The following is a 16,787-nucleotide window of genomic DNA, read 5'->3' on the forward strand; positions in this document are numbered from 1 at the left end:
TTACGTCGTTTTAATACCCCGAGACTTGTCGTCTAAGTTCTAAACCCCGTCTTTGGCGGGTGAAAGAATCAAGTCTTGGGAGCAGCTGATTTGAACAATCAAACAGCTACGAATATTAATATTAAATCTATTTTAAATCATCCCACGATAAATTCTCCATTGGATTATATTAATTAGGCCCGACGACTCTGTAGGAGTTGTTTTTACCTTTTATTCGATATTATATTATTTACCAACGTCCTTAGCCAGATAGTTTACAGTTTAATACGAGTATTTATATCACATTGGCTTAAGATTGAATACTCGTCGGCCCTACAGAGTCATTCCAAAGGTTAGGCAAAATTTAACAAAACACTTTAACGAAGGTAAGGATGATATATAGCTCCAACTGAGCGTCTGCAGGATTTCCTGAATGTTTCCTGAGCTCTGAGCCTTCGATTAAATTTTAAATAAATTGATCAGTCAAAGCCGTGACAACTTCGTATTGACCCCTGGATTTTTCTCGGCTCCTTCTGAGCACTCCGGGGAAGAAATTTGAGTGTGGCCAGTTCTAGGGGTAGGCCTAGCCTGACTTGGTGAATACTAGTTTATTCCCCCCCCTATAATTTTGCGTCACAAAATCAAATGTCCAGTCATATGATGTAATGGCATTCTGTAAATAAATAAATAAATGATAACAAAATTTCAAGTTTTAACTCACCTTTAAATTGTCAACACACAGATCGCAGTAAAAGAGTTCGTGTTCCTTCCGCACATGGTCACGCAAATGGTTAAATGTCTGGAATGCGTGACGGGTTGGACATTTGGGACAGACATGAGCAAGCAAAGCATCATACGCAGCCTGAATATCTGGACTCTCAAACACTATCTGGAACTTGCGATCAACAGCTGTCCTCAGACTGAGACTTCGTTCCAGCTGCTTAAACGGGCGGACAGACCTTGTAAATATCACCTGTTTGAATAAATAACATTAAGTTACTTGCAATTGGTTGCAATATTCACAATGTGTGAGAATAGGCTCCTGACTAAACTAAACTAAATTCAGCTAAAACATAGGCCTACAGGTAAGCAACCGGTAACTAAATTGTAACTTAATTGGGCATAGTAGAACGTACTGCATTTTGGAAAAGGGATTATGTATGCAAATGGATGCAAACATTTTAGAAATAGTACTTTTATCTCAGGGATTTAATTGTACATAAACAGTCTGCAGGTAACATAAACCGACATCTCGATTCACTGTAACCTAAACTTTATCTTCCTAATCTTTAGCCTACCTAACTTCAAAACACTTAATGCAGTCACAAATTCGCATAAAGCTACTGCACCTAACCCTATAATCAATAGTGGTGCCAGGTGTAGGCCTACCATTTTTATTTGTACAATATTTTTGCTCCTTCTCCATAAAAATAGCCTAATTTTACAAAATTGTACAATTAAATTTGACAAAGTGTAGGCTACCGTGCATAAATTATGATTATTCGTCACAAAATAAGACTATTTTCCAGTACCAAGAAAGTAAAATATTTAGCCTAATATTGATTCATGGTACATTTAAATGCACGTTTGCCACTTGTAATGCAAAGAAAACGGCAACATCATTATTGTCGTTTGATGTGGCAACCTTGCAAAAAAACATCAACTTCAGCTGGTGCAGTGCCGTACAGCTCACTCAGCTAGAGTTACAAATACAGCTGCAGGTAAAACAAGAGAATTGAGAGACGTTGACTGCGATTTTTATCAGGGGTATAAGTTATTGCTCTTTCTTAGTAAGTTGCATTGGAAATAGGAGAACAGGGGATTGTAATTTTGTAATAAATCCATAAGCTACATGTATGTACTGAGGTTCATTCCTCTACGCACATAACAAAATTTTACAGGGTGTTGATTAACTTATCTAGGCCTAGCTGAGATGACGAGCCAGTGCTACATCATCCAGTTGTACTACCGGTAGCTTCCTGTTGTAAAACCAGAGTGGCAATTGTAAGCGGCAGAGGCCAAGAGAGTCAAATTTTGGTCAATTCATCCTCTGAATAGCACTTTTAGGGGGTAACTTACAGTTTCTTAACTGGGCTATGCTAATTTTGATTGAAACTATCGAATTGAAAATATTGATTAATAATCGATATTTTTAAATATATCTATTATAAAATACTATCATAACCTAACCTAACCACCCAAACTTGCTGATGGCAAAAAAATCGCATGAAGGTTTACTAATCGAATCGATAGTTTCAATCAATATTAGCATAGCCCAGTTAAGAAACTGTACCCCTTTTAGGGCTAACTTATATCACAATATAATATATTTTACGTGTACGATTATTTTACCCAGAATACCTACAATAGTTTTGGACTGCGTGTACGATAATTTACTTTGGCCAATCTGGCAACACTGAATCAATATTAGTCCGATAATAGGCATAGGCCTATTGCAGGTTGTCTGCGGAACTGTACCTATCACAAATAAAGTAAAGGTTACAGTGGCCTAAAATGTGATTTGTTAACTAAGGTTAGGCCTATTATGTCACAAACAATGTGGGAGTCAGCAGTGCATAACAATAGACTATTTTTTATACTTTGGCTTACCCTTTGCATGTCATGTCTACAAATTGGACATTCATTTTGTCTGCATAAAACCCTCATTCGTGTTGAACACTCATAGCAAACTGGGTGATCGCAGTCACCAACCGAAAATATGTCCACATTTTTGAAGCATACAACACAGGTATTTTCGTTTGAACTATCATCATTGCTGTTGGACGACATATTTATCGTTAATTTAGTATGTTTACACGTGAAATTGTAACAATTGTAAAAATAAATAAATGTAGAGCTTTCACTTAACTAGGACGACACAGCAGATCGCAATTCGCAAATTAACCAACCATCATCAGTGAGTGTGGTATGATTGGAATTGGAATACTTCTAAATACTTATCAGCTGAGAAAAAACACATTTCACTTGCGCCTAGGCCAAGTCTAACCATGTTGGCAATGTTAAATGATAACTAGATTTTGTCGTCTGTATAATTTCAGAATAGATGATAACTATATGAAATATTTTACGACATATAAAATTAACACTAAAGCAAGAAAAATTCATAGCTCAATATTCATGAAGATCTGGCAACGATATTTTTAATTTATTTTGTGATACCTTTTACAAAAAAACAAACGATAAATAAATTTTACGTTATATATTAATCAATATAGAAACATACTGGTTAGTGGTTGGGACTTCTTGAAATCGTGTTGAAATCGGTGTGATCTGATATAACTCAGCTCACTGGAAGACTAGACTGGACTGAGTGAGTGACTGGACTGAGGAGGACTCTGGACTGGAGAGGGGAAGAGGACCGTCTTCGACTCGACTTCGACACGACTGTCAAAATGAAGTAAACAGAATAACAGAACAGTCTACATAAATTTGAGAAAATATTTAATTTACTTGAGAAGAGAAACTGAAACTTCTATCAGCATCTTACAGCTTGATTGATTTTGTTTCATAGATTCACTGGAGTTCTTGGAAGTATTTTTAGACATTAAATTTTGTAGATATTAGGCAAACTTTTCATTAAAATTCAAATTATGAACCAATACTTGACATGAAAATAAATTTATATTAAGTCTACGCCAAAAGTTATGAAACTTGCCTTTTAAATAACTTAGGCCAATAGGATATTTTTAAGCAGAAAATTAGGATGTCGCCAATCTACACAAACTAGAGCTACTGTACACAAACTAGAGACAGTATCAATTAATCATCTGTAGGTTATCTAACCCTTTCTTAACTGAATAAATCATCATGACATCTCTATTAGATCAGTATGAGCAGACATCTCAACGAACCATGGGCCTAACTGCTCCATCATCGCCTGCTGGACCAGAAGTGGTAAGTTTTATAAGTTACATAGGCTGGTACAAAAGGCTAGGTTGGAACACTCCCGGGTACACTTCCATATCTGTTGGCACAAACAACCGAATGAGGGTACAGTTTCTTAACTGGGCTATGCTAATATCGATTGAAACCATCGATTCGATTAGTAAACCTTCGTGCGATTTTTTCACCATCAGCAAGTTTGGTTAGTTAGGTTAGGTTATGATAGTTTAATTTGATAGCCTAATAAATATATTTAAAAATATCGATTATTAACCCTTGATCTGGCGTTGGTCCCTAGGGGACCAGAAAATGATGAGTTCTCAGTGGCGGTGGTCCGCTAGGGACCAGAACGACATAGTTTGGAACTTTCTATTTTTATAATAGGCCTACTGAAACAGTTTAAAACCGAAATGTCTTATACCATTAGAAAGATGAGATTCTGAGGATTAATTTGCATGTATAAAACATCATTGAGCGAGAATTACGTAGCGAAAAAACATAGTTTGAAAAACTAGAGTGTTCAAAATTTATTTTGGCGGTGGAAAGATTTAGTCGCATGGCAACAAAAACAGGTTTTTTTTTTAGGAGTATTTAAAAAACATTGATAATTCTACGTAGGGAATCATATTCCACACAACATTTACATTTAGATCAAATGTCTAAAAAAATTATTTGTTGGCTTTCTTGAGGGTTGCTTTTGAAATTTATAATTTGCATAATCCGAAAATTTCCAAACCACTAGCCACTACGCCTAAACGCATTGCTAGAAAATTTCTTTTTTAATACCATTACATTCTACATTTATCACTGAAACAGAACATACGTAAATGTTTATACTTATATTTACAAATAACTGCTCTGTGGCGAAATATACGGTACCACTACAAAAAGGCCAAAATACACCCGCCACTTAGGACTAAAATGACCGCCAGATCTAGGGTTAATCAATATTTTCAATTCGATAGTTTCTATCGATATTAGCATAGCCCAGTTAAGAAACTGTACCCCCGAATGGAAATATTGATGGATATATCGATTAATATATATCGATATATCATTTGGTTAGTTAGGTAAGGTTAACCTAACCTACCCAACGAAACGATATATCGAATTAAACAATTGAATAATCAATATCACTCATTCGGTTGTTTGTGCCAACAGATACTGTATGGAAGTGTACCCACGGTAATTCTGAGCAATTACTTGGTCAACCCCAAACTGTTTCATATTTTACTACAGTCATAAGGATGTTCTCAGAAAACAAGAAACATATAATTCAAGCCCCACAAGGTTAGGTTAGGTTAGGTACACACACACACACACATACATAACCTAACCTGGGTTAGGTTAATTCCATACATATAGTAGTATACTACCATGGTTAATTCAAAACCTAACCTATCATAATGGTACTGTCACATCTGGCCTTCTGCGCGTCTCCCGCTGCAAGCCACTGTTATCACGTGGACTTTGAACCTTCTTATCGCTCGGCAACCTGTACGATGGCCTTGCGGGGCTTGAATTATATGTTTCTTGTTTTTTGAGAACATCCTTATGACCGTAGTAAAATATGAAAAAGTTTGGGGTTGACCAAGTAATTGCTCAGAATTAGGTACCGTACCCACTCTCCCTTTTGGTAAGTTAGGCCTACTTTGATAGTATACGGAGGCCACCATTATACAGCACACTGCGGCGGTTATGTAAGGTTGGATTATCAGTTTGTAGAGCTTTCCTAGTTTCGTTTTGAATCGAATGATAACAGATGAGTCATACTTTAGCCCGCCAAATCCCCTCTAAGTAAGTTTTAGGCCAACTTCAGGTTGTTGTATACTTACTTTGGTGAGCGAGCTGGTGTAGTGGTTAGAGGGCGGGACTTCGGTTCCTGAGTTCCCGGGCTCAAATCCCACCAAATCACTAATGGATTTTATCTAAGTGATAATGTCGCAACCCCTATGTCTAGCCTAGCCTGTTTTAAAATTTCATTATACAGTAGAAGCTTTTTAATCCGAACTAATTGGGACCGGGGGTAGTTCGGACTATTGAATAGTTCGAATTACAGAACATATTGTTGTTTTTACTTTTAAAACGTGGCTAAAATGGATTGTAATTTTTACGGGAAAAGTAAAAATGCTTTAGCCTATATAGTAAAATAGGCCCTACACATTGTGTTTTTTTAATACAGTAGTAAACATAGTGAATAAACAGTACTGTACATTACAGTAGAAACCATTATGGTGTGTATATCAATAAAATACAGTATACCTACAATAAAGAACTAATGTACTGTGTATAGAGTACAGCAATGAGGCGTTTGGATTAGTGGACGTTCGGATTACAGGGGTTCGGATTAAAGAAGTTCTAACTTACTGTAATGAATTTCATTTTTTTCCGGTTAAAAAAAGTTGAAAACAAAATATTTACTGTATATTTCAATTCAACAATCATGTTAAGTTATTGTAACAAATAACAAACCAAAAAATATGGTTGTTTTTATTTCTTTGTAGAAACCAGCATCTGGTTTCATCAATATGGCTGTAGAAGATGAGACTCCCATGTTTTACAAGCAGAAAGTAAACTTTGCGCCTCCGGATAAGATTATCCACATGTGTGTCAGCAGCGAGCTTATTGTACTAGCAATGGCCAACGGAATCCTATTTCGGATAGACTTGAAAGCCCCAGACAAACCTGAAGGCAAGTAATAATTTTGTGTGTTTAATTTGTATAGATAAATCTGAATCACATTAAGAGAATTGTAATGTAGAAAAACTTTGACATTCTGAGGAACTATTATAATATATACAATATACAATATGTACTGATAGGCCTAGGCCTATGTTTTTTATGTTAATTCTCTTTTGATAAATATACATTTTCTAATTCTTGTTCATAAGAATGCTCACTTTTGCCAACCCACAAGAAACAATTAAATCTTTAATTTTAAATTTTACATTTCCTTGCTATTAAGGCTCAAGTGGGCAAACAGAATGTTTAAGCCTGTTTCCGATGCACTCCTCAGTGCCTGCTGAACTTATTTACTTCCACTGTATTTGTGATTTACTGCTGAACTGGTGCCTGAGCAAGAAAAGAGAATCAGAAAGCTATTTCTATTAAATAGCATATACTTTCAATGTAGTTTCCTCATAGTATTGTCAAACCGCTTATTCATTATAAAAAAATCAACTATTCTCACACTTAAAAAAAAAATTTTTTTAAAGTGTGCGAATAGTTTATTTTTACTACACCAGGTGTTTATCTAAGTTAATATCGGGGTTTTGCTTTAAAACTTTTATACTATTAAACTTACCGGTCCGCTTACATAAAAACTATTAAAATGAAAAAGCAACTAAATCGAACCAGTAGAACTGTAGATCTAATTGTACAAAGTTAAAAAATGTATTTTTATCAAACACAATGTATCCAATACTTATTTGTCAGAAATAGAAGTTTTTAAAAGTAAATGTGATTTTAAATTATCTTTGTTTTCAGAGATTGATTTTTCAAAGCTGTGTCCCCAGTTGAGACTGTCGGGCATGTTCCTAGACCCTACAGGAGATCATTTGTTGCTCAGCTTTGTCCCGAGAAACCCTGAATCTGGTCTACAAGCGGAGCTTTTCTACCTCAACAGAAAGTCTACTAAAATTAGGCCGGTGAGATTAGTATTAAGTGCTTCTTAGCTTCAAATGTTTTCAACAATTGCTCTACTTAGTAGGGAAACTCTAAATAGCCCAAAACTAGTGGGCTACTTCTTGTTCCCACACCTTAGAAAGCATCTGACCAAACTGGACTCTTGTCCAAACTAAATAAATGGTATCAGCAATCTGACACATACTTTCTCCCATAGCTTGTTAACAACCTTTATCATGGGTAAGCGGTGGGAGTAACTATGATAATTTTGTAGGAAAAAATCAGAAAAGTTGCAATAACTTTTGAACCGTAATTGTTACAGTAATGGGGGTTGCATTATTTTGTTTAGAATTATAAGGACCATAACACATTAATTTTAATCAAAACCAGGTTTTTTTCCTAAATCTGATCTTTTGTAATATATTGTATTTTTTATCGGAAAATAACATAAGTTAAAATAACTTTTGAACCGTAATTTTTACGGAAATTGGATTTGTACCATTTTGTTCAGACTCTAAAGGACTATAACATACTAAATTTTTATCAAAACCGTTTAGGCCATTTTCGATACAATGTGTTTTTTCTGTTATTTTATGGGGTTTTATGGAAAAATCCCCATTGAAAATCAAAATTGAAAAAACGCTTGGAGATACCATGGATTAGTATCTACATACCAAATTTCATTAACTCAAAATGGATACATCCACTCAAAACTCAAACTCTAAAATTTTGACAAAAACAATACTTTCTCCATATGTATAGGGGGAGAAAGTAGCTGCCTAGCTTATTATCAGATGATTTGAATTATTTGGTTTTCATGGTTTGGGTTAAACTGTGTGGGTTTCTGCTTGACCCCCGTCCTTGACCTTGCTGTTAGAAGAGGTTTCCTGTGCTATGGTTTCTCAGTCAAATCTCACTTGATTTTGGTTTGGTTAGGTCATGTAATCTTCCTATTCAAATCTCAAGTCCAAACTTAGCCTAACTGAATAAAAACTAACAATAAAATTGTCAGGTATTTACTGTCTATGCTGATGTGTGCTGATAGCCTAACCTTAACCTGGTTAGAAGGGATTTTGTAACTCGGAAAGAAACTTACAATTTAGGAAGTGGTAAAAATCATACTCATAAAATACAACTAGGCCGAAGGTTTTACCAAAGTAATAAAATTTCCCTTATATTTTTTACTAGAAATTTGATTATTTAAAGCTTTTATACCTATTTAACTTCCTTTATATTTGAAGGCTACCAGATTCCGAGGACACGAGATCACTGCGGTCGGATGGAACCACGAGAACGTCAAGTCAGACACAACCAAACCTCTTCTACTCGGCACATCCAAGGGACTTATTTTGGAAACGGCTTTGTCAAACGACTCGGAGAGAATCTTCCAATCGAGCATAGAGCAGTATTTTAAACAGGTATTATTCATTTTCATCATGTTCTTTGCGATTTAGCTTTGGAAACTTTGTCTCTGTTCGGCCTTCTTTGACAGAAAATAAGTTTTATGAGACTACCACTGAATTTAATGAAACTGTATTCCCATAGTAGTTGTGTTGGCTTTAAACAGTTTTGTGTATGTGGATTCACTTTTTGTGACACCTGCCGTGTGTTTTTAAAATTTTAAAAACTTTTGCTTATTGTATCTGATGATTATTGGAGTGTCCAATCGAAATTGATCACCACGTTCCATCTTTTTTATATCTATTTACTGTATTGTGAGTAAACAGTAAGTATAAGTGTAATCTATTATTAGAAGTGTTATTTGGCGTACCTATTTTTTTACTTTCAGGGTTTTTAAAATGGTTAATTAGAGCAAAACTCAGTTTTCCTCAAAGATCAATTGTTGAAACAGCGCTGGAAATGGGATAGAATTCCCTTTAGTGAAAATTTGATCAATTGTAGCTTGTGAAAGTGGTATAATAATGTATGTATGTATCTCAAATCAAACCTTACTAAAGTTTGTATTGTGTTATAAACAAATGGTATAAATAAATATTATTCCAGTCACTCTGTTTATACATGTTGTAGAACTAAGTTTAGCATTTTTTCTGAGTAACACTTTCCCTTAGGAAAATACACTTTTAATAGTGCATAAATCAATAAACTAATCCATCAAACTGTTTCTGTCATTTGTGGAAGCTGCCTAACTATCTCCCTTTATACGGACAAAAAGAAGTGGAGGGAATGGTAAGACTTTTTGTATTATCAGTTTATCCGTGTTCTTTTTTTGCTGTGGTAGGGTTATTTCCCAACATTAAAACATATTTGTTGAGACACGACTGCCTTCTCCAAATTTGATTTAAACTTAGCAGTATTTGTTGCTAACTGTGATTATGTTTTCAATTTTTTTTTTTTTTTTTTTTTTAATTATTTACTTACAACTTTTTTGTCTCTATTGATTTATCTTAAACTAAATATATATTTTTATCTATTTACCCCCTCCCCAAAAATACATCGGCTGTGTTTGGCTAACAACTTTAGTAAGTGAAAATGATATGACATTTTATCAATACAATACAAAACAACCAGACTATATTTTTCACCAATAAAAATACAAAATTGGGCTAATTTGACTTGTTTTAAAACTTTAGACTTCTGAACAACACTATACAATATTTACATAGCTAGTAATTTTACAATTTCAAAGGATTTTCAAATATATTTGCAGATTCAACATTTGAAATGTGACCAAACAAATTAAGATACTTTTTTTATCATAACTAAGGATTTCATAACTTCAAATTCTTTCCTTTCAGGCCTACACAAATTAAAACAAAACTAAAGAGATATCAATCAACTCAAGAGATATCAAATTTTTTTGTATGATATATGATATACAGTATTTATTAAAACTACCCTCGGTTAGGATTAGTTTTAGAGGACTATAATATATATTTTTTAATGTTCTATTCTGCAGGTGTTTGACATTGGCAAGGGGAACAGTCCTATCACTGGACTGGAGTTCCACAGACTGCCGAATAGAGAACGCTACTTCATCATAGCCACCACGCCCAACCGCATTTACCAATTTGTGGGAAATGTAAACAGCTCTGAGGATCGGCCTCTGTTACAGCAGATCTTCAATGTGTATCTTTCCAAAGCGGGTTAGTGGCATGAATCAAACACGTTGATTGTGTACATTAATTAAGAAAGTTTTTAATTTATGTTTTTGAAAGAAATATTGCTTGGAGATCTGCAATACAGGATTTTCAGTCCTATCGAACGATCAGCGGATTGGATAACAAGTTTTGGGTAAATTAAGCCTTTTTGGCTGATCTATAAAATAAACCCCTTCAGGTCTATAACTCTAATTTACTTGTTACCTTTTAAGTAATTTACTGATTAATTGTTTTTATCTCTTCAACAGAGGGCTTCATAGAAGTTCCTAGCCAGAAGGTCCTGAAGTACTCCAAGCTGCAGTTCTTCTATCCAAAGTCTTCGCAGCAAAAACCAGTTTTGCCTTCATCCTTTGCCTGGCTAACAGAAGAATCAATCTTCTACGGACAGGTATAATATATGATTAGTCCACGGAGTCAGAGTAATATTATTTAGTTACAAACCATGAGGTTTGTTTATACCTCTTACCATTCCACCTTCTTCACCTTTCATTCACATCGGCGACTTTTTAAGAGGAAAAGTTAAGAAATTGCAAATAAAAATGCACACACTGATTTTAATCCTCAATTTTTGTCTGCTAATAGCTGAAGCAGTAACCTTATTTGGTTAATTCTGCATGTTATAACTTTCACCTATGGTTTGTAATAGAAAAGTGTTGTTAACACAATGCATTTGATGATACCTAATTGCTCTCAACAAAATGACATTTTTACTCTCACACTGAGCAAAAGTTGTTTGAGAAATTTCATTGTTGCAATGATGATTTTTGTGAGGATAGAAGGCTTATGTGAATGGGAAAGTCCACACTGGCACAAGAAACAGAACACTTTACACTATCACTATACACAAATGTTTGAATATTTTACTGACACTAACAGCTTTTTCAACCAAAGGAGGTTTGAATTGGAGAGATATGACTTCAGGTCCAACAGTAGAAAGGAAGTTGTTCAGTGTGTTGCCAATGAAAGCCATCTAGTTTTGTGTTTCTTGTGCCAAAATTGACTTTTTCCCATTCAGATAAAAAAAAACCTATGCCCCACCTTAAAATCTTTTAACACTAAACTCTAGCCTGGAACCGTTTTACACATTACTTCAGAGACCTAGAGGGTTGAGGCATTATCACAGAGCTAAAACCATTGGTAATTGGGGATTGACAGGACTTAAACCCTGAACCTCAGTAACTGAAGTCCTGGGTTCTACCACTAGACCAGCTCGCTCCCGGTTTTCATTCAGATAAGCCTAATATCCTCATTAAAATTCTTAAAACGTAGCCCTTGTATCTATATTACATTCTTAACCTCAAAATCTCATTTTTACCAATATTTTTGTTTATAGGTAGACATCAGTGGCGAGGGAGAAGAAGTTTTATCAGACAGTCAACGCCTCAACTACCCCGCCTCAGCGCCTGCACCCCTCAACTTTGTGCTTACAGAGTTCCATGTTCTTCTTCTCTACCCGAACAAAGTTGTCGGCCTGTCCATACTAAACCAGAGCATGGTGTTTGAGGATTTGTATAATGAGGTAGGCCTAATTAAATAATGTTAATTGGCTAATACAGGATAATGCGTATTAAATGTCACTCTTGAGACTGGAACAATATTATTTGTTGTGATATTCTATGGTAACACCAGTGGTTAAATACAGTAGCTTGTAAAGTATGTTAAAATCATAGGTTTGTAGACTACATAGTGAAGCATGGGTAGCTTCTAGTATCTCTTAAGCCCCTGTCACACGGGGCTTGTTTCAGCAGCTAGTTCTCGCTGTGAGATCCAGCCGCTCTAGTTGCTGGTTCTCCAGCGTGCTAGAAATCCTGTCAGATGGAGCTGGGGAACTAGCGGTGCTACAAAATACTATGTGAAGTTAAAACAAAAATATTGTCGCTAGATGGCATTAGACTTGATATTTTGTCTATGATCTGATTAGCTATCATAGAAGTAAAAGTAGTGCATGGCAAAAATTGAAATATTAAAATAAAAACACTGGTACCTACTATGAGCTTCTAAGTTAACAAATTAAGAACAAATAAGTTGTGTTAGGCCTATACCTACCACCAGTTTTGTGTTCTTTATTCATTATTTCTTTTCAGATAAGCAAGGTGAACTCTTCTTTATTAAAAAAAAATCCCTGTCCGCTAAATAGATGATTCTGTTGACAGAAATACTAAAATAGGAGTAAAAGGTGTAGTGGTGGATTTCAGTATGCAAAACAAAGATCACTAAAACCTCTGCAGTCATGTTTTTGTGTGTATTGGCCTAAACACATTCCATCATTATGTATGGAGCCCAGGGCTCTGAACTTTTTGATATGACTCTCACTCATAGATAATGGTTTTAACAAGAACTACAATCATAACTAATAGCTATAGTGTTAGCTATAGAATGTTCACTGAAAACTTTCCTCCCTAGTCTATTTGTTTGAACCTTTGAGTTGTATCCAAAGTATTCATGACCAATTAAAGCTAGTCATAAGAGAAGGGGTTGATACGTAAGCCATTCAGTTTTGTGTTTCTTGTGTACACACATAAAAATTTCTGGAAGTTTTGTAACATTTTGCTGTTTTGGTTGGTTTAAATGTGTGCGGTCTCGGTATGTTTGCATTCCAATTACAGTTTTGTTATTATGTTTCAGTCATACGGCCGGCTGGTTACAATCACCAAAGATCCCACAAAAGGCACTGTCTGGGTGATTGCAGAAAGAACTGTTTATCGTTACAAGATATCTAGAGAAGATCGTAACGTTTGGCAGGTTAGCTCAACTTTTTTAAAGTCATTAGTATCTATATAATTAATACGCGAACACGAAGTTTGTCGGTTGAACTCCTCCGCCATTTCTTAACCGATTTTATCCATTGACGTCTCATTGGACAGAGCGTGTCGCGTAGATTTGCAAACTGGCCTTACATTTTTGAAAAGGCCCCTTGGGCTCAGCCCCAGTGGCTTTGAAAGTTCCCATGTTATCCTTATGAAGAACATAATTGTTTACATTTTGATCAGCTGTATAATTTAATTAATTGCTATTATTTATTTTTTAATTCAACAAAACGCATTGGGTACATTTACTAATTTTGTTGAAATTAAATATTTACTACTTTAATTTACATTCGTACATATTACAATGTAAAAAATCGAGAAAGCCTGGACAATCTGATATGTTTAGCAAATAAGAAAAATGAATTGATATAGTACTGTATAGCCTCGTTCACACGGGGCTATTTTGTAGGAAACACGGACTTAACTTTATGATGATAGGCAAAGGAACTCACTCTATAAGGCTGAATTAAACTGGTACGGCAAGGACATTAAATATATGTTTTCATAAACGTCAAGTGATTTTAAAATAATATGACTACATCCAAGAAACCTTAATAAAACTTTCATTGAAGGATTTGCATTATTTACATTTAAGGGAAACAAAAAACCATTTGAACAACATTAGGCCTTTCAATTTTGCATTTTTTCAGGTAATTATAACCATTGAGTATACACGTATATAATTGAGTATACGTGTATACTCAATGATATAACTTACGTTATAACAGTAAATAGCCAGATTATTACCAATTGAAGCAAATATGCAAAAAATCAGGCAGTTCTTAAGTAATGTAAACAAAATGTTATCGCTATAAAAAATGACTGAAATTTGTAAACGTACTGGAGACAATGGGTAGTACCATACATTATCATTGACAAAGATCAACATGGACAACCTAATGCGGCTATTGGTGGGAAATATTTGTAGAATACACTAAAAAACCAGATCAGCTTTTGAAAAATGATAAAATATTTACAAGAAATGTTGATTTTAGGTACGTAATCTATGAGTTGTGTCTTTTAAACTTATCGGAAATTATGACTTTTATTAGTTTTTAAATAAGTTATTTGTTTTTAAATAACTACTTTACTTCTTTGCAATTGCTCGATTTCGAGCAACATGTACACTAGTATACAGTATTCCCAAACTCAGTCAAAATCTAGATATACATAAGTAGGTGTTTCTTTTAGGTTAACCAAATGAATTTGTTCAATTGAAGCTGAGTATTCTTTCTTCTTCACAATTTTAAAAATACCATCACAATACAATAGTTTGGTAATATAAATATTAATAATAAGAAAAGAACTATTTTATAAAAAATTATAAAAAAAACATGCATACCTGAATAGGAGTTTTTCCCTTTGTTGAAAATTCTGTCAGTGACAGTGAAATGTTCTAATGCTTTGTGTGTAGAGTAAAGTTTTGTGTCTCTTGTACCAGTTTGGGCTCTTTCCCATTTAGGTAAGCCTGCTATCCTCACAAAAATCTGAAAAAAACCTAGGCCCTTGTGCTCTTTGTTACATCCTAACCTCAAATATAAAAAAATAAACAGTTTATCCGTATTCATATGTTGTGATGGGGTTTCAGATATACATGGAGAAAGGGCAGTTTGACTTGGCTAAAGAATACTGCGGTACCAACCAAGCTTACCTGGACCAGGTCTTGAATAGGGAGGCAGAAACTCATTTTAACAACCAAGAGTGAGTATCTATTTATGGAATAAAGTCTAACATATTATTGTAGTATTTTGTGTTGTGTTTGTGTTGTGCTCTGAGTTTTTGGTAAAATTAGTTTTAATAATTGTTTCAAGCAAAAAAGTAATGATAAAGCACACACTGTAAAACTTACATAACTGGATAAGTCAAAATATTTAGTCAACATCAGCACACTCAAACGTAATAAGAAATAAAATATAAATGACAATGTTCAAATTGTTTAGTAGTATTTCAAGTATACTAGGACAGTATCTAATACACTGTTGCTCTCCTTGACTGAACCTACTTTCATTTGTTCAAAGATATGAACTAAGTGCAGAACGCTATGCCGAGACTCACTCCTCGTTTGAAGAAATTGCCCTCAAGTTTTTACAAGTCTGGCAAATCAAGGCGCTGAAAACATTTCTTCAGAAGGTTTGTCATTTTACTCTTTCTCCAATACTTGTAAGAGAAATGTCATAAACTGTACTATTGTAAAAACTATATGTCTGTCTAACTGTATTTCTATGACAGGTTTTTGTAGCTTATAAAACTTATAAAAAGAGACGTAAACATGTGTAAAACTGCTATACCTTTCCTGACTTTTCAGAAATTAGAAAAGCTGCGGCCATCCGACCAGACTCAGACTACGATGATTGTTATATGGGTCATAGAGCTGTTTATGAACGAAATGGGAACTCTGCGCAGCCAGGTAAACCAAATTTTATATTTCACATTTTAGTCTACTTGAGACAACACATTTTGTTATATATACTGTTCCAAAACTGTAAAGAAATGTGTTTATTTGTGTCCTCTTTGGATAGGACTTAACAAAAGTTGTTTAACAGCTTAAACTATCACATTTTGTTTAACCATTTGATTTGAAAGGCTTAAATAAATAAATATCTCTTTGTTGTCACATTAACGTTAGTCAAAAAAGCGTAGCTTCAGTTTAGATTCAACTGTTGAGTGTTGATACTGAAAATCTGTCTCTATGCTTGTATTCCTGTAATGTTTAATACTTCATAATATTTATGAGTGGGGGCCTACTTAACAAATAAAATAACATTTCTGCAGAATATGTTGGCTTAAATAAACTTTTATAATAAATATATATATTCTTAGTGATTTATAACATAAACACATCAATCTTTTCTCAAGCCACACCAAACTGAAAATTTACAAATTAGGACTTGTAACTGATTTTCCAACATGGATCTGTAACATGTACAAGAAAAAACTTCAGGAAAAAAGCTAATATTGTTTTTTTTTTAGATTATATTTTGTTGATCATTTTAGACTTAAAAGCTCCATGTCAACCTCTAGAACAGAAATCATTGTATAATATGAAATAGGTGGTCAATAAACAAAAAATATAAATAATAATAAAAAAAAATCAAGAATCAACCGTACCTAGAGAACTAAGGCATCTGTTTAAAGCACCAGATATGGTTACACAATAAAAAACTTATGGATTATGACTTAACATCTAATGAGGAGAGGAGATAACTATGATAAAAGATTTGGAAGGAAAACATAGATGGAAGAACCCATTATGGCCAAAGAAGAGGTGGATAGAATAAGTAGTCAAAGACATGAGAATATTGACAGCCGAGGAGGAAGAAGATGCACAGGTTTGTTGTTCAACACGTTATCGGGT

The 16,787-nt window shown here is 34.3% G+C and overlaps 2 protein-coding genes across 3 annotated transcripts in view; one reads left to right on the forward strand and one right to left on the reverse strand.

The window, feature by feature from the left end:
- The window catches only part of LOC129005002 (E3 ubiquitin-protein ligase ZNF598-like), a 30,866-nt gene extending 27,976 nt beyond the window's left edge, over positions 1–2,890 (reverse strand). Inside the window, exons 1-2 of the mRNA XM_054433749.1 lie at positions 2,590–2,890; positions 701–952 (exon numbers count right to left, since the gene is read on the reverse strand). Coding sequence (XP_054289724.1) covers positions 701–952; positions 2,590–2,769 — 432 coding nt within the window. The 5' untranslated portion in view covers positions 2,770–2,890. The remainder of the gene's footprint in view (positions 1–700; positions 953–2,589) is intronic.
- Positions 2,891–3,412: 522 nt separating this feature from the next.
- Positions 3,413–16,787, forward strand: part of LOC129004990 (vacuolar protein sorting-associated protein 18 homolog) — a 30,822-nt gene continuing 17,447 nt past the window's right edge. Inside the window, exons 1-12 of one of the 2 annotated variants that reach the window (XM_054433721.1) lie at positions 3,413–3,894; positions 6,387–6,573; positions 7,369–7,529; positions 8,748–8,924; positions 9,646–9,693; positions 10,424–10,610; positions 10,874–11,013; positions 11,959–12,144; positions 13,251–13,367; positions 15,021–15,133; positions 15,451–15,562; positions 15,738–15,839. In XM_054433721.1, coding sequence (XP_054289696.1) covers positions 3,808–3,894; positions 6,387–6,573; positions 7,369–7,529; positions 8,748–8,924; positions 9,646–9,693; positions 10,424–10,610; positions 10,874–11,013; positions 11,959–12,144; positions 13,251–13,367; positions 15,021–15,133; positions 15,451–15,562; positions 15,738–15,839 — 1,617 coding nt within the window. In that variant the 5' untranslated portion in view covers positions 3,413–3,807. The remainder of the gene's footprint in view (positions 3,895–6,386; positions 6,574–7,368; positions 7,530–8,747; positions 8,925–9,645; positions 9,694–10,423; positions 10,611–10,873; positions 11,014–11,958; positions 12,145–13,250; positions 13,368–15,020; positions 15,134–15,450; positions 15,563–15,737; positions 15,840–16,787) is intronic. The other variant, XM_054433722.1, reaches the window with a different exon arrangement.

This window comes from Macrosteles quadrilineatus, unplaced genomic scaffold (assembly GCF_028750875.1).
Source record: "Macrosteles quadrilineatus isolate MER2022 unplaced genomic scaffold, UCM_ALF_1.0 Scaffold_14__1_contigs__length_3811126, whole genome shotgun sequence".
Classification (NCBI taxonomy): Eukaryota; Metazoa; Arthropoda; class Insecta; order Hemiptera; family Cicadellidae; genus Macrosteles; species Macrosteles quadrilineatus.